This window comes from Cnephaeus nilssonii (assembly GCF_951640355.1).
Source record: "Cnephaeus nilssonii genome assembly, chromosome: 7".
In the NCBI taxonomy this organism is placed as follows: Eukaryota; Metazoa; Chordata; class Mammalia; order Chiroptera; family Vespertilionidae; genus Cnephaeus; species Cnephaeus nilssonii.
Genome location: NC_137078.1, coordinates 73,042,064 through 73,068,023, shown reverse-complemented (window position 1 = coordinate 73,068,023; position 25,960 = coordinate 73,042,064). Strand labels below are relative to the sequence as shown.

Below are 25,960 nucleotides of genomic sequence, written 5' to 3'. Positions count from 1 at the left end.
CCCCAAGAGGTACTGAGAGACCGGGCGGGCCTGTCCTTCTCCACGGCACCCAGTGACCCAACAGGCACCAGGCTTTGTGCCCTCCAGGGATTTAAAAAGTTTTTAAGTAGACACTTACCTTGCCATCCCAGCACATTTCTTGAAAATTCAACCACTGCCAACTGCATGCCTAAGCACACGCCTTGCAGGTGGGAGAGAAACAGGAATGAAGTTCCATGGAAAAGGTGACATTCCCACATTTCCCACAGCCTGCCTGGGGCTGTGTCCTGCTTGTGCACAGCATTCCAACCACAAACTCTCTTAACTTCCTGCTATGAGCAAGGCCCCCTGCTATGCTTTATCTGCAATGGATTCTAAAAACTGGACCCAAGTGTATGTAAAGACTCCAGGTTTCAGAAGTTATTCAATTCCAATATTCTATTCAGTACTTTAAAAGTCCAGTTTTCCTACCCCCCTTTTATTCAGTTCCCATTTATAATTGGTCAAGTTGAAAATTCCTAAAATTTACAGCACGAGGAAGCATCTCAAATCACTTCGCTTAATTACGGTCAACTGGTGCTTCAAGTGAGGATGGAAAACAGTTCCCCGAGTCTTGCCTAAAGCCAAGTTCAGTAAATAAACAGGATTTCCTAACTGACACGTCATTCTTCGAAAATTCCATGACACCTACATGCAACTCACAAGTTTAATGTCTCATTTTAAAGGAGGGTTTGAATTTCTCCCACACAGAACCAAAAAGGCTTTGATTGAGCGACTACCTGGAAAGATGGCACCCGTGTTTAGGTCTGGAGATCCCGTTTCACTTACAGGCTACAGGCACCTTCCTTGTGCTCTGTTCTGCTTCTTACCCAGAAAAGGCTTCTTCTGCTTCCGAGCCCAGGAGATGGCTTGTATTTTTCCTTCCGTCCCTCGAACACCAAATCCCCCCGGAACCAGCACTCCACTGTTCAAGAGAGCACACCACAGGCGACCCCTTTCCACCAGTCCAGCTCGCAATGACCAGCCAAAGAGCCATTTCCAAGACACAGAAGCCATGAAGTTACTCCATACACTTTGCTACTGGACTACATCTGTGATTTCAGGCTGCCAACAAGCTGAATGGAAACACTAAGAACTTAGAAAACACACACAAAACCATGGGCTTTTCTCAGGGACGTTACAAAGTGCTAACAAGTAAAAAAAGATGGCATGCAAAGTTGTAATAATGCTACCCCACAGTATTTGTCCCAGGCATGGCCTCTTTCCTAATATTTAATTTTTATTAATATAAATGCCATTTTTTTAACCTCTGGGCTTACTGTGCTCCCCAGGTAGGAAGGGGCCTTTCCTGGTCAGCTTGAGTGCCACACTGACCTGGGGTCTCAACCACAGCTACATGGTCCTATAACATTCAATTCTTCTGGTGAACCAGAAATTCTTGCTCATGTTTTACGATTATAAATAGCAGCTGCTGAAAACAAACTACTTATGAGGCTCTACCAACAGATACTAATCAAATCTTCTCGATGAAAATCTCTATATATAAAAGCCTAAGCAACCAAATGACCAGTCGACCGGTTGCTATGACGTACACTGACAACCAGGGGGCAGACGCAGAACCTCCTGTGGCTCCAGCCCTCCCACCCCTCCCCCCACCCCGGCCAGCCCCAATTGGCCTTGATCAGGGCTGGTCGGCCAACCTCCTGTGGCTGCCGCGGCCCCCGCCCCCCCCCCCCCCCCCCCGCCTACTGGCCCAATGGCCCCAATCAGGATGGCCAACCTCCCGTGCCCCACCCCCACCAGTCTGCCCTGATTGGAACCTCCCATGGCCCCTCCCCCCAGCTGGCCAGTCAACCTCCCATGGCCTCTCCTTCCCCTGGCCAACCTCCCACCGCCCCGATCGGCCCTGATCACCAGCCAGGCCAAGGGACCCCACCCGTGCACGAATTTGTGCACCGGGCCTCTAGTCTTTAAATAAGCCTCACCAACAGATGCAATAAAACTAGAACAAGTTCTCTTCCGCTCCAACAACACGGATGAGCTGTATTTTGGTAATGTTTAAATCATCCAGTATGCAGTCTCTTCAATAATTAAAGACATTTAAACAAGCAGATTTACCACCAGCACACGGAAGCACAGCACTTTGCCTACGGACACAACCCCAGACCCCTGAAACCCAAGGGCAGAGCTACTCACTGGGCGCTGCAGAGCTTCTGCCAGGCCTCGTGGTAGCGCACAGGCTCCTCCTGCAAGGTGCTCGGCTCCAAGTCCGTGGAATCGATGTACTGGGCGCAGTCAGACAGGAGAAAAGAAGCAGGTTCATGACGCCAGAGCCGCGATCTGATCTTTCATAATTTCTGAACAGTATTATCAATGCCCCATCTTTCCCAATTTTAAAGTAGTTTTAAAATGATACCTGACTTTCAAATCCTCCCACTCACACCCAAGAGACCTCCCTGACTTTCTAGTCACCTCTCACCTCCACCATCTAACACAGGAGAGGCACAGACTACCTCCAGTGGATATAACAAATGAATGATGCAAAGAACTAGCAAAAAGTAAGCCTGGCAGTGTAATAAAATCCCACAATTCTTTAAGAACATGTAATAGGTCGTTCTACAGGAATCTGTTCACCAGCACAAAGCAAACTATCACCCTGGGAAACACTGGAGAAACAGGCAAACCCCAGCATCGCTGGTGAGGACACCTGCTCCAGCTGGGGAGCTGAGATGCTGGGGGAAACGTATGAAAGGGACAGGTGCAAGGTTTTCCAAAAGAGCTAACAAACACAGTACTTCCTCTATGCCAGGCAAAGCACTAAGCACTTTATATGAACTCATTTAATTTTATAATAGTCCTATGAGGAAGGTACTATCACTATCCTTTGTTAAAGGAGAGAAAACTGAGGCACAAAGAGGGTTAAGTAACTTGCCTGGAGTCACACATCTTGTAAGCGAGGGAGCCAGAATCTGAGCCCTGGATGTGTGGCTCTGGAATCCATGGACCTCGACACTCTTACCGCCTCAAGGAGACAGGCAGGGGCCAGGCCTGACAGTCCACCGCTCGGCTTCTGCCCACCACGTCACAGAGCAGAGCAGGTAACTGCTATTTACTGAGTGCTGCCCCCATTCCAAGCACTGACTCAGCAACTAGACATGTGTTTTGGAGAAACCTCCCAGCTCTATGTGGTGGATATCAGCATTCCCACTTCACAGACGGGGTAACTGGTACCAGCAATTGTGCAAAGTGCCTCTGGCCAGTCAGGGCTCCCCCATCCCCTTGGGCAATTTTACTTGGTTGCTTGATATTCAGATCCAAGCATTCACTGTCTCTCAGCTTCTATTCTGACCATTTCTCCCTTTATTATTTCCTAAAAATGCTCTATTGTTCTCTGAAAGCCAGGGGCCCACCATAAATCTTTTTAATCCTAAAAATATATTCTGAGCTTCAAAAATATAAAGCAGATACACAGCATCTACGGACTGCAGACAGCCTCCCTGTTCATGCCTCAGCTGCACCAGCACCACCCTCCTCACCTTGATGTCCAACTTGTGGTTGATGGCCAGGGCGGAATGCTCCAGGGCTTTAATGACGGAGGCGTAGGAGTCTGAGAACTTAGTGTACTTGCCCACAAGGGCAATAGAGCAGGTCTCCAGCAAGCGATCATATCTATTAATCAGAGGTCAAGAAACCACACATTATTTAGAATGTACATATGACCACGTACATACAATCACGAGACCTAAATTCCTTTTTAAAGAGAAGAAAAACAAGTCTGGGAAGAATTTACTGGAAGCAGCTATTACCTGAGTCCTATGTACCCAGCAGTGAAGAGCAAACCATTTTCAGATCAATGTGGCTGGCTTTTAAGAAAATGGGATTTTAGAAGCTGTTCCAAAGAGATGGCTTCAAAATCTCACACAAATTGTTTTACAAGAAATTAAAATCCCAAAGGACAAAAAAAATGACCAACAGTTCACAAGGGTTAATGTGTGATGAAGGTATAGTCAAATATGTTATAGGACATCCACACAATAGTCCATATTCATCACATTATAAAATGCAATCAGCAACAGAGCAAAAATATTTATAATATTTTATGAAAAAAGTCCTAAAACTGTGTGCCATTTTTGTAGCCACATGAAGATATGCATGTAAATGGACAAAGACTGAAAGGGAAAATGTCAAAATGAAAATATCACAGCAGTGGCACGAGTGGCTCCCCGTCCCACGTGCTTACCACACCCAGTGCTCTGGGCGCTGCGTGAAGACGTCTGCTGTGAGAGGTGAGCACGCACAGCCTCAGGAGAGTGGGGACAGTTTCCAAAGTGGGAGCAGGAGAAGACTGACTTCCTTGCTGATCCTTTTCTGGTGTAGGGTGAGTGACTGTTCCCAAACACAGCTCAGATATTTGGGATGCTACCCAGGAGTGTTCCAGCCACGGCCAGTCATCGGTGTGGGCTCAGGTATGTGTGCTAACCCACTGTCACTAGGGCGCCTGGTGAGTTTCTAGTCGACCGGAGACAAGGGTGTCAGTGTGTAATCTGAACTCACTTGTGACCTGGGACCTAGGCCAACTCTACCAGGACTTCCTTGTCCATGTTACAACTACACGAAGGCTGAGAGCCTTTCTTAATGCTCCTTACCATGTATAACCTTTTCTAACGTGAGTTGATAGCACAAGAGCTGAATTCCCTGAGCCCCTACAAAGAAGAGAAATAGGCTAGAATTCCCAACTCCTTATTATGAAGCAAACCTGTCAGCCATCTCTTTCCACTTCATCAGCATTCTTCGTGGCTGCCTCTCGATAGGAAGGTCAAGTCTTCGAAGAAAATAATCTACAACCCCCTGCTCCTCTAATAACAAGGGGACTCGGTAGATGGACGAGACATCATGGACACAGATCACCTGTTTAAAAAGCAGCAAAGGTTATTTTACAAAAACTAACTGGGCTGACAGTCTCCTACAAGCTATCTGACCCTGAGAAAATAACTAAATTTGAGAGAAAAAAGGGCAATTTTTTGAAAGATATAAATTACCAAAACCAATCAACTCAAGAAGAATTAAAAAATAGTGATTAATCTCTTATGAACATGGATGCAAATACATTTTTCATAATTTATTTTTATTGATTTCAAAGAGGAAGGGAGAGGGAGAGATAAAAACATCAATGATGAGAGAGAATCATTGATCAGCTGCCTCCATGCCTCGTACTGGGGATTGAACCCACAACCCCAACATATGCCCTGATTGAGAATTGAACAGTGACCTCCAGGTTCATAAGGCAACGCTCAACCACTGAGCCACAACAGCTGGGTGGATACAAATATCTTTAAAAAAAAAATAAAATCAAAAACTAAATTACAAATGTTGTCTAAAAAAAAAATTCATGTTCAAGGAGGATTTGTCACCAGAATAGTGGTTCTCAAATTTGGTTATGGAACCATTTGGGGGAGCTTTAAAAAATCCGTAAGCCTGCTGCACTCCACACCATCTCTGGAAGTAGGAGGCAGCATCAGTATTTTTTAAAGCTAAGTTTCAGAATCACTGAAAATTTAACAGTGGGACTCAATACATGAACAGATTAAAGGAGAGGAAAAGAATACCTCAGTGGATGCAGGTTTAATAAAAATTCAAAACCTATTCATAATAAAAATTATTGGTAAATTAGAAATTTTATGGAAAGTATAAAAAACCCAGAGCTAACATCATTTAGTTTGCTATTTAATACTAATGCAAAAGTCTGGAACAAGTCAAAACAGGCCACTATCACTATTTCTATTCAGTGATGAACTAGAGATATCAGCCATTACAATTAGATTTTTAAAAATGTATATGAACTGAAAAATAAACAATTATCACTAACTGTATACAATATTATTGTTTAATCCATAAAAAAAAACCCAAGAAAATGTATACGTAAACAATCAGAACTAACAGAATTTAATTAATGTTAGCTTGCCTTGAAATCAATGGGCAGAATTCAGCAGGGTTTCCTATATATGGATATATCTACTCAAGAAATATAATTTTTTAAAATATGCCATTCACATACTAAATTATAAATACCTGTGAATAAACCTAAAGTCTTTACAAAGTTAAACAAATCTAAAAAGCACCTTTATAAAGAAAATTATACAATAGTAGAGGCCCGGTGCACAAATTTGTGCACCAGTGGGGTCCCTCAGCCTGGCCTGCAGGATCAGACCGAAACCGGCTCTCCAACATACCCCAAGGGGTCCCGAATTGCGAGAGGGCGCAGGCCAGGCCGAAGGACCCCACCGGTGCACGATTGGGGCCGGGGAGGGACACTGGCCAGCCGGGGAGGGACCGTCTGAGGGCTCCAGGGCATGTCTGGCCCATCTCGCTCAATCCCAATCGGCCAGACCCCAGGAGCAAGCTAACCTACCAGTCGGAGCATCTGCCCCCTGATGGTCAGTGCACATCATAGCGAGCGGTTAAGCGGCCTTAGCATATCATTAGCATATTACGCTTTGATTGCTTGAACGGACAACTGGATGACCAGACTCTTAGCATATTAGGCTTTTATTATATAGGACTATTGAAAGATGGTCCTGTCAACTAATGGAACTAGAACTGGATATAGGCAAAAAGATGACTTTCAACTTTTATTGAAAAGTTACTATATATAAAAGTTAACTCACAATGGATCCTAGACCTAAACATAAACCTAAAATTGTAAAACTTTTATAAGAAAACATAGAAGAAAATCTTCATGATCTTGGTTAAACAAAGTGCTTAGATATTATAGCAAAAGTACAATCTATAAAGAAAAATAAATGGAGTTCATATAAATGTAAAAGCTTTTTGTGCTTCCAAATATACCATTAAGAAAATGAAAAGATAAGCCACAGACTGGGAGAAAAAATGTGCAAATCATATTTGATAAAAGTTCAGAATATATAAAGAACTCATAACAATAAGATAAGCAACACAATTTAAAAACCAGGCATAAGATTTCAAATTCAAATTTAAATATAGAAATACTTGTCACATTTTTCAAGTGAATAATTTTAATGACAACCTATTCTATTACAGAATTTAATTACTTCATTTGCTAGGATAGAAATATCTAAAATAATTGAAGAAGTGCAGAAACATTTTTCTCAGTCTGTTGAGATCTTGCTTCCAGGTGTGACCTCTGTTTTGGCTCAAATCCTATATTAAAACCCTAATATGCAAATCAACTGAACAGCAGAATGACTTGCAGGAACAACCAGTCACTATGATGCGCACTGACCACCAGGGGGCAGATACTCAATGCAGGAGCTGCCCCCTGGTGGTCAGTGCACTCCCACAGGGGGAGCACCGCTCAGCCAGAAGCCAGGCTCACCGCTAGCGGCTAGCAAGTGCAGCAGTGGTGGAGAGCGCAGCAGTGATGGGGGGAGCCTCTTCCCACCTCCACAACAGCGCTAAGGAGCAGCGAGCAGGCGGGGGGGGGGGGGGGGGGGGGGGGGGGAGGCACGGCGGCGGTCGGGTCCCAGACTGCGAGAGTGATCCTGGACTGTAAGAGGGATGTCCGCCTGCCGGCTTAGGCCTGATCCCCTGGGGTCCCAGGCTGCAAGAGGGCACACGCCAGGCTGAGGGACCCCCCGCCTCCGCCCCAGTAAACTATAACAAACTCATAAAATTTTTCTGCAGGTTTGGACATTCTTACTTTGACAAACAGAGCCACTTCAAAATGGAGTCGGATCTGCCATCTCAAAGGAACTGCCTTGTATATCTTACTCCTCAAACCTTTAGGATGTTTAAATAACCTCTGGACTGAGCCAAACCAACATTGCGTTCCAAACAATTGTTTGCAAAGCTAACAAGAAAACACACATTTTGACTACCAGACTGAAAATTAAAGGCATTGTTTAAATTAGCACCACCATGCACAGCTAAAGAGTAACTTAGCTAATTTGCAGCTATCGAAATTCCTTCTTGGACTTATTAACATCAACAGGAATTCCTTCCTTCTATTCATGTAATTATTCTGTTTTTCTTTCTCATAGAAACCTCTTGCTTTCACCTGCTAATTATAACAATATTAGGGTTTCTACCTGAATCAGTGCTTCCCAAATAGCAAAAACCCAAATTAATAACAATTGAAATACGTGATAAAAAGACTGTTCATGCCCAAGCCGGTTTGGTTCAGTGGTTAAAATGCTGGCCCCTGGACTGAAGGGTCCCAGGTTCCATTCCAGTCAAGGGCACGTACCTCGATTGCAGGCTCGATCCCTGGCCCTGGTCGGGCTGCATGCAAGAGGTAAACAATCCATGTTTCTCCCTCACAATGATGTTTCTCTCTCTCTTGTCTCTCCCCTCCCTTCCACTCTCTCTAAAAATCAACGGAAAAAAATATCCTCGAGTGAGGATTAACAAACAAACAAAAAAGGCTGTTCATAACAGTGAAATTCTTCTTACACATATTTGTTATGAATCCCTCTGAGAGGGCTCCCAGCTCCCAGCTCAGGAACCACACCCAGGAACACTGCCCTCACTCCCTGAAGCTTGTGCCATCATGGAGATGGAGATGACAGTAGCTCTGTAATGGGGAAAGGCTTCCCTCTTGCTCTATTCCCTTTAATGCCAGGCAATGATTTTAATGTTTTTATATTCAAATCCATACTCCTGGTAGTCTTGTAAATGGACTTCCCTTATTTTAACCCTGCTGCTTCATTCTCCCCTCTCTGTCTCCTGAACTTCAAATAATCTAGCAGCAAAACAAAGCATCTATAACTTAATCATAAAACCCTTCAAATCCATAAAAACTCTCTTTCGGCCAAACCTGAGCAACGCCACAGTCTCAACTTATCACAACTAGAATTTCTATACCATGCACCATACTTAGACATTACAGTTCCAAAATTTTGAATTTCCTGTACCACAGGTACCCTTCAGTAGCACAGGTAACAGAAAAGACTAAAATACGTTCAGAGCCTACAACACCTTAGCCACCAGGCACCAGGAATGTAAAGCTGAATAAGGTGAGCCCTGCCCTCAAGAAGCTCAAAGTCTATTAAGGGAAACAACAGACACACATAAGGGGCAGTATAATGGCTCACCACCAGCACCTGTGAGCCCAAAGAAAGATCAAACTGAGGCTGAAGTGTGAGAAGGTTTGACAGGTAAAGCTGCTCAGATAATACTGTGTCCTAGCTGGGCCCCAAAGGAAGAAAATGAATAGGACTGTGAGGCCAAGACGGACAACATTCAGCAAGGCTGCAGAAGATAGTATAAACGGGGAGAGAAGAGGCAGGAGAGGAAAAGTACATTAGGGAACCACAGACAAGGTCATGGAGTTATAGAGCCAACAGGTTCAGTTCTCCTAGGGAACAGTCTGTGGTCTCAAATCCTGAACTAAAGATAAGCCTTATGAAACTGGTTAAGAGACTTCAGGATAATCAGGAGCAAAAAATGATCCATGTGAAGATGGAGTTTCTACTCACTTGTTCAGGTTCAACATGGCAGAACATAGATATTTTCTCTTTCACTGATGTGTCGAGAGGATTTGCACACCTGCACACAACCTGGTAGTAAAGAGAGCAAGACAGAACAGCTTACAAAGCTGGGCTTTCTCCTAATTGAAATGAAAACAGACATCACACTGTTAAGCTAACTCCTAGCACAATGCATGCATATTATGACAATATTACCTGTTTGCAAAACTTAAAATTCCTAAATCCCAAACTGGAAAAACAGACCCGATTACTGCACTACAAGAGGCAAACGGGGTTTCCTCAATGTTCTTGGTTAGGAGGGAAGAGAGAATAAATGACTCGCATGACCATGTACATGCCAGATAAGGAAATATTTGTAAACTACAGCCCCAGTTCAAAGAACTAGACCTATTTCTCCACCATCAACTAAAAGCATGCCAAGAAAGCAAAGGGCTTGGGTGCCACAGAAGATCATGCTGAAACCAAGTAATAGGGACACCTTACCAGATCTGGGGAGAGCCCAAGGCCTCTGAGTTCCCGAACACTGTTCTGGGTAGGCTTAGTCTTCTGTTCCCCTGTTGAACTTGGCTATTTTACAAAAGAAAAAAAAAGTTACTTGCTCTATGGTAGGAATTTTCAAGTCTGACTTTTCCCTGAACCCCCTTTTTAATGGGGAAATAGATTTGATCCTTTATTTAGTTTTTATTTTTGTAAAATTTACACATCACATATTTTAGAGTCAAATGGCTCTACAAAGTTTGTCCTCAAGACCAGAGACAAAGCCTAGAGACAGCCAGCCACTCTTTCACTTTTAACTGATCCCTCTGGTACGCTTTATTGCTGATTCCTGACTTATAGTTTGAGGCATTTTTTATTGATTTCCCTGTTACATTCAACACATGCAACCATTCTGAGCCTGCAGCCCCCCACCTCACAATCCCTCATCAGTGTTTATGACTTGAAAGTAGTTAAATACTGTCCACCGTTAAGCCGTGTGCCATACTTTTCCTTTCTGGTCCAAATGTTTGTTTTCCATGTGGCTTTCTGTTTTGTTTTGTTGATATGCTGAGTTTTCTATGTATTAAATTATCTTTATTCTCCTCTCACACTTTACAGATACATTTGCTGGGTATAGAATTCTAAGTTGAAAATCATTTCCCCAAGAATTTGTAAAGAAACAGCTTCAGTTAGCTTCCAGTATTGCTGGTGAAAAGTTGAATGCCATACCGATTCTTGATGTTTCTCTTCAGAGCCCTTTAGAATTTCTTCCCCATTATTCTGAAATTTCACAAGGATGTGCCTTGGTGTGGTGATTCATTTTTCATTCAATATGCTAGGCATTCAGTGGGCCCTTTCAATCTAAAAACTCATGTCTTGAAATTTCCTTGAATTGTTTAGAGTAAAAAAATTTTTTTCTATAAAGGCCAGATAAATAGTTTAGGTTTTGTTGGCCATGCATTCTCTGTCACAACTACTCAACTCTGCTCTTTTCATACAAAAGCTGCATGGACAATACATAAACCTAAGGGTGTGGTCATATTTCCATACAATTTTCAAAACGGGCTGGGTTGATTTGACCTGTGGGCATAGCTTATGGGCCCCTGGTTCAGATTCTTTCCCCCTCCATTTGTTATTTTTTGGGACATCCTATTATTTGGATGTTAGAACTCCTGGACCATTCCTCAACTTTCTTGGTTTTTCTCTCTTATCTTTCTGTTCTACTTCCCAGGGTATTTCATCAACTTTCTTTCTCTTAAAATTTTCAATTCTGCTATCCAATTTTTAATCCCCAAGAATTTTCTATTCTCTGAACATTCCCTTCTTGGGTATCCAGCTTTGTCAAATTGATGCAGTTTATCTCCCTTTAATTCTAAGGATATTAATGACAGATTGTTTTATTTTCTCTAAGTTTCCTGCTCCCTGCAGAGCCTTAATTTCCTTTTTTTCCTATTGTTTTGATCTCTTGCATGTTAGATACTTTCTCCAAACGCCTGGTGATCACTGGCTACCAGGTCATATTTAAAAGCTAAGTGGAAGTTCCGTGAAAGTGCATGGACTTGTCCACCAGGGTCTCACTCTGGGAATTTGGCTGGCCTGTTTCACTGGGAGCCTCTGAAGGCAGTGTTTTTTCTCCTGGGCTAGTCATACACCCAAGGAGAATCTTACAATCTCCTACATGGAAGGTCCAAGCCTGGCTGTGATGTTTAGGAACCAAGTGGAAGAAGAAGACAGGGTGTTTCAAGAGCATCAAATTACACTTCCCCCCATGTTTTTAGTTCAGTATTACTGCCCTCAAATATCCCTAGTGTCTGCTCATTCAGAATCTCTCTTCAGAGAAATAAACCTCCAGTCTTCGGCCAAGGTGGGGGCGGGGCTAGTGCCCCGCATTGCACATTGGGAAGGATGGGGCTCATAACTGCTGTTCCAGAAGCAGTAAACCCCTTGCGGGGGGGGGGGGGGGGGGGGGGTCTAACTGCTTCTGGAGCAGCAGCTGTGAGCCCACCTCACTCCCACTCCCAGAGGTACCAGATGCTGCCCTTCCCGCACCTCTGGGGGCTCAGAAGGGCAAACTGGATTGCTTCTCTCTTTTCCTGATGCAGGCTGCGGACCCAGCTCTCCCAGGTCTGTTAAGTCAGTTTCTACATGTCCACCTGCTTTCTGCCTTCCTAATTTTTGTTACTGTTGACTCCTCTTCAGTATTTATCTTTGTGAATTTTTGTCTATATAAAAATTCCCTTTACTACAGTTGTCATGGGCTTCACCATGTGGTTAAAGACAAATGGATATGTTCAATCCACCAGCTCTAACTGCAACGTCCCTGATTATTTTCCCCAATGTTTCCCATTGGATCTTTTCAGAAAGTATGTCTGTAATTTAAAATTCACAAAGAAGTTTTTATTTTCTGCTTCCTGCAGCTCAAATATTTAAAACAGAAAAGGAGTGAAAATCATTCTTTTCTCCCTCCTCTCCATCACCCCAAAGTTTTGAATGACTTACCTGAGGAACAAGGCTGACGTGAATATTACAAAAGTTCTCTCTTTTGACCTTGAATTGGAACTGACGGAAGGCCTCAATAAAGGGCATGCTTTCTATATCTCCCACTGTTCCACCGAGCTAGAGGAACAAAGTTATTTTAGAGGTTAAGCGCTAAACCTCCCTCCTGGGGGTTAGTTTTCTGACAGTAATTAGGTATTTCTTTGTGCTAAAAGATTACTTTTTTTGGATGAGCTTACCATTCCCCAGGATTATCCTGGATCTTTTCAAGAAAAAGGTCAGGTGAAAGATGTACTAGGAATTTTATTTGTAGGAGAGTCACAGAGCAACCTAAAATCTTATCCACAAAAAACTTTTGTATTAAAAAGCATCAGTTGCAGCCTAGCCCACATGGTTGAGCATCTACCTATGAACCAGAAAGTCACAGTTCAATTCCCGGTCAGGGCACATGCCCAGGTTGTGGACTCAATCCCCAGTGGGGCGTGCAGGAGGCAGCTGATCAATGATTCTCTCTCATCATTGATGTTTCTATCTCTCTCTCCCTCTCCTCTCCCTTCCTCTCTGAAGTAAATATATATATATATATTTAAAAGTATCAGTTACAAACTAGCTGCTGGAACTTGAGTCTCCTATTTCGCAGGAACAGAGATCCAACAGCTAGGATCAGCAAAGCAGGAGTATAGAAACTGAAACCAAAGGAGGCTCATTCATTCAGAGAAACACAGATGTGTCACAGTCCACACCACGTAGATGCATAAATGCTGAAAAAGGAGAATTGCTCAGACAAAGTATCAGTTTTGACTGCACAGCCGATCCACATGACTGTGGCTATGCCCTCACCTGCCACATCACAGTTAGGAGGGTCAAGGGCTTCGCTGCTGATGGCTGACTAAGGAGGTGAATAGGTTCACTTGGCCACCTACTCAGGAATCACAGAGTTTAGAAAAGACTTATACCCACCTCGATAACACACACTTGAGGCTCCAGGCCATCCTCATCCACAGGTATTAAAGCCTGTCTCATCACCCACTCCTGGATTGCATCTGTGATGTGCGGGACAACTGGGAAGGAGAAAAAAGGGTGACTCACACTTTTCCATCAGCACAGATGAGGAAGACACACTTCACCTTTAACAACAAGTGGCTGCACTCTGCCTTCACAGAGAGGCAAAGGGATCACAAAAATATTTTTGAGACCACTCCTAAATGACCTTAAAAACATCTTGGGCTCCTGCTCCCACTCCCCACAGCCTCCTTTCCAGACTTCCCAGTTGTGGCTGGAGGCACTAGAAGAGAGGAAGGTTGAGAGTGGCGTCCTGACCCACATCAGAGTTCTTGCCCCTGAGTCGGTCCACCCTGGCTGCACAACCATAACCACACGGCAAACCACGTGGCCGCCCTACTGCTTACCGCTGCAGGTGGGCAAGTCCACCTGGGTGCTTTTCAAGGAACAAGAGAAACCAGGACCCTGCTCCATTGTTTCCAGATTCCCAGAGGGCAGACAATGCACTGCCGAGACAGTACAGTGGAGCAGAGCAGTTAGGGAGCACAGCCTCTGCGCTCAGAATGTCTGGATTCACGTCTCAGTTTCACCTCTCATTTGGGGTGGATCTTCGGGCAAATTACTTAACTATTCTTAAGCTCAATTTCCCTCTCCAGGAACTGGAGATAATAGCTTCCCCTTCATAAAGCTGTGGAAATTACACGAGACAGCACTGGTAGAATGATAAGTAGAGTGCCTAGCATGTCAATGCTCAATAAATGCCAGCTATTGCTAAAAACTTTTAAAAATCTTAACTGTTAGATTCTGATAGCAAAATCCTAAGGGGCAGAGATTACTGTTTAACTTGCTATGTCTAGAGCCAGCAGTGCCTCAAGCACAAGGAAATTCATTATCTATTCCATACACAGAAGCTAAAGTGATCTTTTAAAAATGCAAATCAGAGTTCACCACTCCCTGAATTTATGCTCTGAGTAAAATCCAAACTCCAGGCTGGGCCCAGTAGGCCCCATATGACCTTGCGGCAGCCCCCACCTCTCACCATCCCCTGGGTCCCTGTGCTCAGCCTTAACAGCTCCTCATTTCCCTGGTGAAGACCTTTGCAGCCTTGGGGCTTGGTACATGCCACGCACCCTCCTCCTTCCATTCCTCCCATGGCTAGCCTCTCGGCTCACACATCCTCTCCTTGGAGGCTTTCACCTGTCCAGCTGGCTCTCCCCACCACTTTCTCAATCTCTCTTCACTCTTCTTCTATCACAGCTCCTAACAGACACCTCATTCCCTCTGTGTGTAACCTCCACAAGGGCAATGGCCTCTTTGATCTTCTTCATCAAGTATTCCCAGCACCAGGGAGGTCTGACTACCTGGAGTGAGCATTCACAACACATTTGATGAATGAATGAATAAATGGACAAATACATTGGAGCCTAGACAAACAAACTGTATAATCAAGGTCATTATAATTCCAAACTGATCCCTTTGTGTGTGTCAGGAACTCAAGAGAAACACTTTACTGACTTAGCTCCTTTAATCCTCCTAACATCCTGGAGAAGTAGATACTGTTATTATCTTCATTTTACAGAAAAGGAAACCAGACCTGAGAGGTTAAGTAGTCCATCTATGCTCATAAAGCTGGTAAGTGGCAGAGCTAAGGTGTAAACCTGACCCGATTAGCCTAGAATCTGGTCTAAGGTTGCTCATTGTCAGAGGGACCTACCTTTGGCTTTTGGCCCAGTAAAGCCTAAAGCCAAAAGCAGATCTATTCTCCTAACCCAGGTGAAAGCCACTTTTTAGCAGCCCCAAAAGTTTGTATGTATGTCATTATACTAGGTCAGTGGTTTTCCAACCCCACCTTTTTCAAACCAGAACTTTTCTCAAATGAACCACTATGCAAACCCCAAGACAGCAAACAGATACAAGTGAAACTGGGCTGGTGATAGCTCAAGAGGACGGAGACCCACTTATCAGACTCCCCCTAGCCCATTTGCACTGATGAGTAGCCTAAAACCAATGCACATGATGCATGCCTTTTCCCTGTCACTACCTATACATAGACACAACAACAACCACCACACACACACACACACACACACACACACACACACACACACACAGAGACAGGCTTATTGTCCTAACCTAGTTGCCTTCATCACGTCACACTCATCACTGTACTGTATAAAGACAACAGCTCTCTGGACTCGAATCACACCACCAGACTGACAGCTTTGGTGCCGTCCACAGAGCAGTGATGGCTTCTTCAAGTTATTTTTTGAGTCAACTGAAGGCTAATAAAAGGCTAATATGCATAGACCGAATGGCGGAACAGAACAACTGGTCGCTATGACATGCGCTGACCACCAGGGGGCATGCGCGGAACATGGCGGGCGTTGGCCGCTGCAGGATGGTGGAGGTGAAGGGGGGGAGGGGGTGCCACACTAAGGCAGGGCGATGGTGGTTACTGAAAATTCTTTGCTCCTGTGCACCATGGTCCCGCCCAGCACTTGCACCTGCTACCGGTGCTAGCCCCACTTGCACCCACTGCCGGCACTTGGCGCCAGCCCCCATCGCTTGGTGCTGTCAGTGGGTGCAAGCAGCAGCTGCCTGCCCCAATCGCCCCTCAGGGCTTCTCCACCTCTCCCTGCTCCTGAGAGGAGATCAGGGCCGGCAGCCACCATGCACATCTGCTGCTGGCCCCACATGCACCCGCTGCCTGCGTCAGCTCTGCTCTCACCCGCAGCCTGCGCTGGGGCTGCTGCTTGCATGTGCTGCTGGTGCCCGGCACCAATCCCAATCGCTCAGCACCATCAGCAAGCAAGCAGCTGCTGCCAGCCCTGATTGTCCCTGAGGGCTTCTCCACCTTTCCCTGCTCCTCAGGGGCAATCGGGACAGCAGCCACAGCTAGCACTCGGTGGCATCGGGTGCGGGGTTGCTGGCAGACTGGGGACCAGGGGCCGTGGCGGGAGGAGCCGGGCGGGGCACAGAGGATGTGCCAAGACCCGCCCCTGTGCCCACGGCAGCCTCCCGGGCCACAGTTCCTTTCAAGGTGCACAAATTTGTGCACTGGGCCCCTAGTATTTCAGTAACAACACACAAAAGAAATTCAACTGGTTAAGATTTTATAAACTTTGAAGGTAAATCCAGTCTTACCTTGGACGGTTTTTCCCAAGTAATCACCTTTGCGTTCCTTGTTAATGACGTATTGGTATATCTTTCCAGTGGTCAGATTATTGTCCTTGGTGAGGCGGATGTCAAGGAAACGCTCATAGTTACCCAGGTCAAGGTCAACTTCTCCACCATCATCCAGTACAAAAACCTCACCTGCAGCAAACAGTGAAAATGTTTAGGGTAAATGAAAAATACACATGCCATGGCACAACTTACATGCCAAAACTCAACTAGAACAAAGTTACCTATACACAAAGCAATTTATTTCTAGATAACTAAATAGGACACAAACATAAAATCACCAACCATTCTCCAAAAGATAACTTCACACTCCAGTCTGTCAACAAACTTAGTCTAAATCAGAAATAGTTCTGAAATAGCATGGAATTTAAGAAAATTATAGCCCAAAGGGCTGTGGACATATGAGACTTTACAGTTAGAATGGCATCTGTTCTTTTCAACAAATGCCATACTTGAGCAAAGCAAGGTTTGAAATGTGATAAAAGCATGATTTGATTCAAAGCTTAAACAAGACATATATATGTTAAGGTCTGTTGATTCTAAAAGCCAGCTCTGGGCTACACTTTAGGCCTAAACAAAGTTGTGAAAATGAAAGTGTTTCCCATCCCTTTGTGTCACATTCATTCCTCCAAACGTCATTCTAGCAATTTTGCCCAGAATGGTTGGTTTGTTCCTACCATCACAATAAGAGACAAGCTCAAACACAGGAAAGGAAAAAAATGTCTTGTTTTCCCCCTCAGAGAGAGAGCTCATCCTCTGCTCAGGAATTCTGTAGGAAATATTGCCCCATATGTCCATCTTTTCCTATCGCTATTTACTACACATAGATTTTGCCCTAGTGACACTCACCAATTTTTACCTCAACATTAGAAAGTAGGAGTATGAAAACAGAATTTAAAAACGTAGGAAGTATGTTCTATTAGTACATCTCCCCCCAATTTTAAGCAATTAATCTTTTAGGTAATTCAAACAATCAGGTATTATACAGATGATAGGTACTCTCCTATCCTCCTTTAGCAGTTTCAACTTTTTACTCACCTCAAAAGATGCTCGTTTATATTATCCAAACTCTGTTAGCAAAACAAACTCCAGCATCTATATGTTGCCAAAATCCCTGCAAAGTGGTCCATTAGCCTGTTTGAATGGACATCTCCATCAAAGGAACACGCAACTTCCAGAGGTCAGTTACTTCCATCTTGGAAAGTGCTTGCTATTACCAAGATCTTTCTTATACCAGGGAAAACCCTATTTCTTTATTATCTTTTCACACATCCTATTTCTAAAGCTTGGGGCCAGCAAAAATAAATATAACCCCTGTTCTCAAATATTTAAAGAAAGTTGTCACCAGATTACCTATTTTCAATCGAAGTGACAGATTTTCATTCAGCTGCCAAAAAGATAATTTCTATTATTTCTGTAATAGAAACCTCTAAACTCTAATTACTACATAGCATATTAAGATTTCTACTTCTTCTCTGTCCAGGTGAGAAAAGCATCGTTCTGCTACTCTAAGGACCTTTTTAGAAGGCCAGAAATGGAAGTTACGTATGTCATGCAAAATACACACAATTTCCTAGGGCAGACTGACATTTCTTCTACGCACTACACCAGTGATGGGCAACCTTTTGAGCTTGGTGTGTCAGACTTCGCCAAAAAACTGAGCATAACTCGGGTAGTGTGTCACTTTGAGGAAAAAACATTATTTCGCAAATGTTTCATCCTCAGGAGCAGCAAATGTTTCATCCTCGGCATGCGGCCGCCTCTGCGTCCGCGTGTCATCAGAAATGGCTACGCGTGTCAGTGCTGACACGCGTGTCATAGGTTCGCCATCACTGCACTACACATTACTTTTAAAAAGAAAAAAGAGCCCTAGCCCATTTGGCTCAGTGGACAGAGAGTCGGCCTGCAGACTAAAGGTCCTGGGTTTAATTCTGGTCAGTTGCATGCTTAATCCCTGGCCCTGGTCGGGGCACATGTGGGAGGCAACCACTTGATGTGTCTCTCTCATACCGATGTTTCTCTCAATCTCTCCCCCTCCCTTTCATTCCCTAAAAATCAACGGAAAAATGTCCTCAGGTGAGGATTAACAACAAGTAAATAAAAGAAAAATGCACTTTGCTTACCGTGCTCATAAGGAGAGAATGTTCCTGCATCAATGTTAATGTACGGGTCAATTTTAATTGAAGTTACATGTAAACCACATGACTTCAGTATTGTGCCCACGCTGCTGGCGATGATTCCTTTTCCAATTCCTGATATAACACCACCGGTAACGAGAATGTACTTCATTTTACTTTGTGACCTGGGAGGAGGGAAAATTATAGGTTAAATATACCTCAATGAAATAAACGAAGGTTCAAACACCAGCTCTGCCACTTACTAGTTATAACCCTCTTGGAGCCTAGGTTTCCCTGTCTGTCACATGACTTCTGAAAGTTGTTACGTTGTTTTGGGGTCACTGAATGGCTTCAGTCAAATATGAGTTGAAAAACAACTGCTAATCAAATAATGTACCTATTTTTTAAAGCTTTGACAACCCTTAAGAGTCAACTTAGTAAAAAAATAATAACTTTAAGCTATTGACAGAACACTATGCCTCCAATGTTGGCTGACATCACCACCAGACAATGGAACACCAGGCAGGCACCTCATTATTTTCCCTACATGGGGAAAACAATTTCATCCTTGGATGAGCACTCTGGTTTCCCATAAAAGAAATGGTGTCTTTGGCTAAACTACAATGTAGCCCCAAGAAAACACAGCTCCTCTAGGTTACGGAAGACAGAATAAAAGGAAAGAACTTTAACATTCACAAGAAGTTGCAGTTAAACCTACAAATCTTTTAAAGGTAGCTCTCTTCTGCAGTTTAATAACTTACTCCTTTGCCAGCAATCTCTCCCAGGTCTGACCTGAAGAGTTTTATATATGGGAGGAAAGGGACAGCAGATAATAAACCAGTGTGAAGCACATAATGGGCGGGGGACTCAAAGAGGGTAGATTAGATTAAATTCAAAGAACCAGACAGTTGTGGCAGTGTCTGGAAGGAACAGACTCTATGAGAGATAAAAGGGATGGACAGATACAAGAACAGCAGAAACCAGGGGCAGGTAAAGCCGCACAGACAAACAGTGGAGGAGACAGGGGCAGGCTCGCCAGGGAGAATGTACCACGGGCCCTCAGCTTCAAAGGTCCAGAAACATCATTTGGTCAACAAACCTAAATGTGATCAAAATGAAAAACGCAATCGCCAAGGAGAAAAAGCGGTGCTTGCTTTGGCAAAGTCAGGTCCTTCTCTGGGAACACGTCATGGGAAGCCAAATTATAATAAAAATAAGCTAAGAAAAGGAACAAGGAAACAGGAGTTCTGCTTGGAGCAATCTCCCACCCTGCTCTTCCCCAAAGCAAGACACGCTTGGCAAGAAGATGAGAATGCTTAGAATGTCTTCCCTGACAGAAGACACCGTGACCATGTCCCGCTCTATCCTCTATTGCAACATTTCCAAAAGCATGTTCTTGGTTTCTACAAAACGCATATGGGGTTCCCAAAAAGGGCTTTAGAGACAGATAAATAAGAGAAATGCTGGAATGCTGGCTCAACAGTCAATTGGCTTCTTCAATGCAAGACCTCTCTGGGAGCCTTTAAGAAGGTAACATTTAATGTGACCTCCAAAAAAAAAGGAGTGTACAGCATGCAGTTTCCCCAAATTTATTTGACCCCATGTCCCTAACATTTGGGGGAAACACTTCTCTGACTGTTCCCTTAAAGTGAAATAGTTCCTTCCTGTCACATGAATATCAGGCTTGGTTATATTTTAAATATGTCCTAGCCAGGGATATCCCGGAGACCATGCCTGGTCTTACTGACTAAATGTGGATGTTCCTAGAAAATTCCTCAGCCACTCAGAGTGGGTTACAGAGTAAGAAGACTCATCTCACCATTTACATTTGAATTGCCCCAATTTTACTGTAAAAGGTAACGCCTCTCTTTAGGGGTGATTCTCGCAGTCTCCCACAGTGCCTGGCAATAAATATTCAATGTACTCAAAACCAGGCGGGGGCTGGCAGGACTCCTCCACGGTCCTGGACTACCCACTACTGTAAGTATTGTATGTAAGCGCTCCGGAGCCAGACACTGGGGACCACCATCCATCAGATTTAGGCCCACACCTCAAGTGGCAGGCAGTCCAGTTAAGAGACAAAACACTTATCAAGAAATGAGTAATCCAGGGATGGTGAGAGCAGAGGGACAACATGTGGAGGGGACAGAGGGGAAAGAGAGAGCAGAAAGCTTTCAGTGACAACACCAGGGTAAAGTGCCATGCATGACCCCTCTGGAAAGAAAGAGAAATCCACGGGAGGGACCCAGACTGCTCCCGCTGTGCTGCCCTGAGAGACCTGCAATGGGGGAAGCAGGGGAAGGGGGACCGTGAACAGGAAGGTGAAGGCTCTCCACAGAAAACAGAGGTAGAAAACAAGGGAGAAGGGCTGAGAAGGGGAAGACAGTGGGAGGTACGTTGGAAGTGTAGGCCAGGGGCCCAATCATGTGAAAATGTGAAAGTCCAATCTGAACTTTATTCTGAAGGTGATGGAGACATCGGAAGGTTTCCAAGCTAAGAAGTAACAAAAACCACGATGCATCACAAAGATGGGGAAAAAAAAAGAAAGCTTCTTTCGTTGTTAAAGGCCGTGAGATCCAGTTCCAGCTCCGCCACTTGTGTTCTGGGACCTGTCAAGTCACTTCGGCTGCCTGAAGCCCGAGTCCTTCCATCTGTAAAATGGGGGTGACACTCTCCACATCGCATGTGTCACTGCTGAAGATTCAAAATTATAACGAGTGCGGACGAGAATGCGCCACGCAGACCCGGGGAACTTAACTTGAAAACGCAACATCTTCACCCCGGGCGGCCGGGAAGGGAGGCGGCCGGCCGCGGGGCTGCGGGGAACAGCACCGGGAGGCTGTCAGGCCCGGCGAGCTCCAAGGCCCCTTCCGCCACGGGACTCGGGGCGCGCCGGCGGGGGCCGAGGCCAGGCCGCGGAACCCTTCCCACCGCGACAAGCGGGTCTCGGACCTTAAACCCCCGCCCAGCGAAGGGACGGCCGTGCCCGGAGGCCGGAGGGACGTGGCCCCAGGCAGTCCGAAAGGAGCAGCATCCACGGGCTCCGGCGCTCAACGGCCCTCTCCGTCCACGCGCCATCCCCGGCCTCCCGCGGCTGGGCCTCCAAACTCGGACCCCGTGGCCTTCCCGGCGGCCCCCCGCCCACTGCGGCCCGTCTCCCCAGCGGCGCCCGGCCACGCGGCCCCGCGCGCGCGGGAGCCGGCTCCTAGCCGGTCCGGCCGCCCGCCCCACTCCCGTTAGGCTCGCAACTCATTGGGCAGGCCGGCTACCCACATCACCGCTGATTGGTGCGAGCGGTGTCCGTCACCCGGCGGCGAGGCTGTCCCGCGCGGGCTCAGCTCGCGCCGCCGATTTCTGCACGGAGGACAGCTCCCCCGGGACCCCGGGTGTCAGCCTACCTGAGGCCCGCTTCAAATCCTCCAGTCGGCTAAGGAGCTGGGAGGGAGACGAGCGTGCTGGGCCCCGGCAGCCAGTGAAGCAGCCCGGCCGCATGCGCCCGGCAGTCTTTTACCGAGGCGGGCCCTAGGCGGTGCGCACGCACAGGCGGGGGCGGGGCGGGCGTGCGGACCCTCCCCAGGGTGGAGCCGGGGTGCGCAGGCGCAGGGCAGACTCGCTCTCCTACCCCCTGGCGGACTGGTCTCCGGGGTCCTCCACCTGCTGACGCTGGAGAAGAAGCTGTTCCAGGCTGGGCAGGCTCCTTCCTCATCTAGCTCCCTTTCCCCCACATCATCCCTGACGGTGGCTGGTCCCGTGTCACCCCGCTAACACTCACTGAGCACTCACGGTGCCACGCGCTATGCTGGGCTCCAAGGGACCCTGTCCGAGGTCTAACGATGTAGTGCAGCCCACTGATCAGCTAATTTACACTTCACCATTTTCATAAGTGATGGCTGCTGAAGTGCATGCCAGGGAAGTGAGACTTAGGAGGGGAATGGGGGGGGGAGGGGGTTTGACTAAGTCTGGTGGGGGCTGGGGATGCAGGCGGGGAAAGTCTTCCCTGTGTGGACAAAAAAGGAGCCACAAGCTAATCTGACTAATTTAGGGAAGGCAGCATGGGGGCCTTGCAAACTCAGAGACCTAAAGTAACCACAAAGGATGGTCTGATCTTTAAATTCAAATTTTAAATTAAAAAGCAGTGTATGATGGATAGCCATGTCCTAGGCCAGTATCTTCTCTGACAAAGATCAACTTTGACCTTAACTGAACCTATGTCTTTTTGCATCTATGATAACATACCTTTGGAATGTCAGGGTAACTTGTAATTTCCCCTTTTCCAGACCCCTCCGGATACAATCAATGCGTCAGGACACCAGGGCAAGGAGACCACAAATTCCCTCATTGTTATTGTTACCATGTTAATTATTAACTATCCTGTACCCACCTATGTAAAAGAAGTGTGTGTTGCCCTGCAGGTGTGGCTCAGTGGCTGAGTGTTGCACCTGTGAACCAGGAGGTCAGGGTTCAATTCCAGGTCCTGCGGGCTGGATCCCCAGTGTGGGGCATGCAAGAGGCAGCTGTTTAATGATTCTCTCTCATCATTCATGTTTCTTCTCTCTCTCCCTTCCTCTCTGAAATAAATTTAAAAAAATTTTTTTTAAAGAAGCATGTGTCTATCATTTTACTTTTTATCCAATCTCAGAGGTTTTCCCCCCTTTGCTTTCTCCCACCTCCCTAATCTATCACCAATGGATTTCATGTAACCCAATTATATCTCCTTTGATGGTAATTTATTTTTAATATATTTTTTTATTGACTTCAGAAAGGAAGGGAGAGGGAGAGATAGAAACATCAATGATGAGAATCATTGATTAGCTGCCTCCTGCATGCCCCCCACTGGGCATGTAGCCCACAACCTGGGCATGTGCCCTTGACTGGAATCAAACTCAGGACCCTTCAGTCCGCAGGCCCACACTCTATCCACTGAGCCAAACCGGCTAGGGCCTTTGATAGTAATTTATAAAAATAGGTGAAAAATCACCATTCTCCAGAACATTATCTCGATACATTGAGAGTCTTCTTTCTGGCAATTGTCGACAGTTTGGCTCAAATAAACTCACAAAAATTCTTTACCGGTTTGAATGTTTCTTACATTAACACCTGAAGTTTACTGGCAAAAGAAAGGGAGGGAAGAGATCAGGGTAATAATGAGGCAGGAATAAAAGCCTGTGTAAAGGTCCTGAAGCCCAGAGGAGCCTAGCACAGCTGAATCGGAAGGCCAGTAACTGCGTTGGAGAGGGATTAACATGAGATCAGGCTGGAGAGAGGGGCAGGGCTATATGATGTAGAGCATCATAGACCAAGTTAAGGATTTTTTCCCTCCTAAAAGCAGTGGAAAACCAAGAAACTTTTGAGGAGGGTTTTTTTTTTTTTCTTTTGAGTAGTGAATTAGGTGCACATGGTTAATTTTTTTCTTCAAACACTTGAAAAGTAAGTCATCTCTGTACCCTAGTATTCCTGTTTTCTACCTCAGAAGCAATTTGTCACAAGTTCTTTTCTATCTTCATTAAAGAGTTTTTGCTTTTTTAAGGTGTGATATGATCAAATTTGTATTTCAAGAGAATCACTCAAACAAATGGATTTAAAAAAAGAGGGCTTCTGACTCTTTCCAAATCTAGATCGCCCCCGCTCCAACCCTGCCAAGGTGCCCAAACTGCACTCAGCTTCGAATCTAAAACGTGCTTGGGATGTGTTTGAAGTGTATGTGACCACGCATTCTTTTAAGAAGTATTTGGTGTTTATCAAAGTGCCTGGGACATGACAGACACTGAGAGCATACTTGCTGAGGCAATGAAGATCCTGTAGGAGATTTAAAAATGAGCGGTTTACTCAGCTGCTCTTCTAGGTGACCCCTGGACACTCCCTTCTTCCGCAAACCTCTGCCATCCCCTCCCCCATACTGTCTCTCAGCTGATGGTCTTGCTTCCTATTTCACTGAAAAAAAGACAGAGAGAGAGAGAGAGAGAGAGAGAGAGAGAGAGAGAGAGAGACCACCAGGAGAACTTCCTTGAGCTCTCACCACTGTATCCATCAACCTTTTATCTGTGTACACCAGCTCTGCCTTCCTCCCTGCGCTGTGGACAAACTGTATAGCCGTCAAACTGTGCTCCTAGAGGTCAACCTCTCCTCTTTGCTTCAAGTGCCATATCCCCTCAAGTCAAGGATGTCACGCTAGGTCTCCCCTCCCGCAACAACGCCGTTTCCCTCTCCAGCAGACCAATAGCAGGAGGCAGTTTCCCCCATCTTGAAACCCCTCGCTTGACTACATCATTCTCTGGCTACCCCATTTTTCAGTGCCCCTTTTTAGCACGACTCCTAGAAAGTGCTGTTTGTTCTTTCTGTCTCCAATTTCTTCCCTCTCTCTTGAGCTCATTCTGATCAGGCTATTGCTTGTGTAATTTCACCGAAACTGTTCTTGTCAAAAATTAACCTCTGTTCCCAGAACTCCTCTGTGTAGCAGCCTAGACTGACAAGACCCAGATAAAGATACCAGTGTGGAGAATGTGCATGGCGTGAGTACCTGTGTTTTTTTGCATATTTGGGCTGCTCCTCTCTCCCACCTTGAGCTCACAGACTCCCTGGGGGCTGCGGGGTACAGCCATACTGCCTCAGATCCTCCCCCCAAACTGTATCCCTGGTATTTATAACAGGTAACAGCTACTCATTCCCTCCTTAAGCCACATTCTTTACTTGGCTTCCAAGAAACCACTGTTTCTCAGTTGTTCTCTTATTTCACAGGACTCTCTTGATTCTCTTTTCCTACATTCTCTCCTCTTCCTGACCTGTACACATTGGTATGCCCCAGGGCTCAGAAAATCTAGAATCATTCTCTAGATAATCTCATTCAGAATTTCTTTTCTTTTTTTTAAAACCATTTTTATTTTTTAAATAAATTTTTTAAAAAATATTTTTATTGCCCTAACCGGTTTAGCTCAGTGGATAGAGCATCGGCCTGCGGACTGAAGGGTTCCAGGTTCGATTCTGGTCAAGGGCATGTAGCTTGATTGTGAGCACATCCCCAGTGTGGAGTGTGCAGGAGGCAGCTAATCAATGTTTCTCTCTCATCGATGTTTCTGGATCTCTGACCCTTCCCCTTCCTCTCTGTGAAAAGTCAATAAAATATATTTTAAAATATATATATATATATATTTTTTATTGATTTCAGAGAGGAAGGGAGAGGGAGAGATAGAAACACCAATGATGTGAGAGAATCATTGATGAGCTGCCTCCTGCATGCCCCTA

The 25,960-nt window shown here is 45.4% G+C and overlaps 1 protein-coding gene across 3 annotated transcripts in view; it reads right to left on the bottom strand.

Moving 5' to 3' along the window:
* CTPS1 (CTP synthase 1) overlaps positions 1-22,252 on the bottom strand; it is a 31,385-nt gene extending 9,133 nt beyond the window's left edge. For all 3 annotated transcript variants that reach the window (XM_079777393.1, XM_079777395.1, XM_079777394.1), the window contains exons 1-12: positions 22,120-22,252; positions 18,728-18,906; positions 16,566-16,736; positions 13,380-13,480; positions 12,423-12,539; positions 9,930-10,013; positions 9,435-9,515; positions 4,736-4,887; positions 3,516-3,648; positions 2,176-2,264; positions 849-943; positions 119-181 (exon numbers count right to left, since the gene is read on the bottom strand). In XM_079777393.1, coding sequence (XP_079633519.1) covers positions 119-181; positions 849-943; positions 2,176-2,264; positions 3,516-3,648; positions 4,736-4,887; positions 9,435-9,515; positions 9,930-10,013; positions 12,423-12,539; positions 13,380-13,480; positions 16,566-16,736; positions 18,728-18,893 — 1,252 coding nt within the window. In that variant the 5' untranslated portion in view covers positions 18,894-18,906; positions 22,120-22,252. The remainder of the gene's footprint in view (positions 1-118; positions 182-848; positions 944-2,175; positions 2,265-3,515; positions 3,649-4,735; positions 4,888-9,434; positions 9,516-9,929; positions 10,014-12,422; positions 12,540-13,379; positions 13,481-16,565; positions 16,737-18,727; positions 18,907-22,119) is intronic.
* Between the last annotated feature and the right edge of the window lie 3,708 nt (positions 22,253-25,960).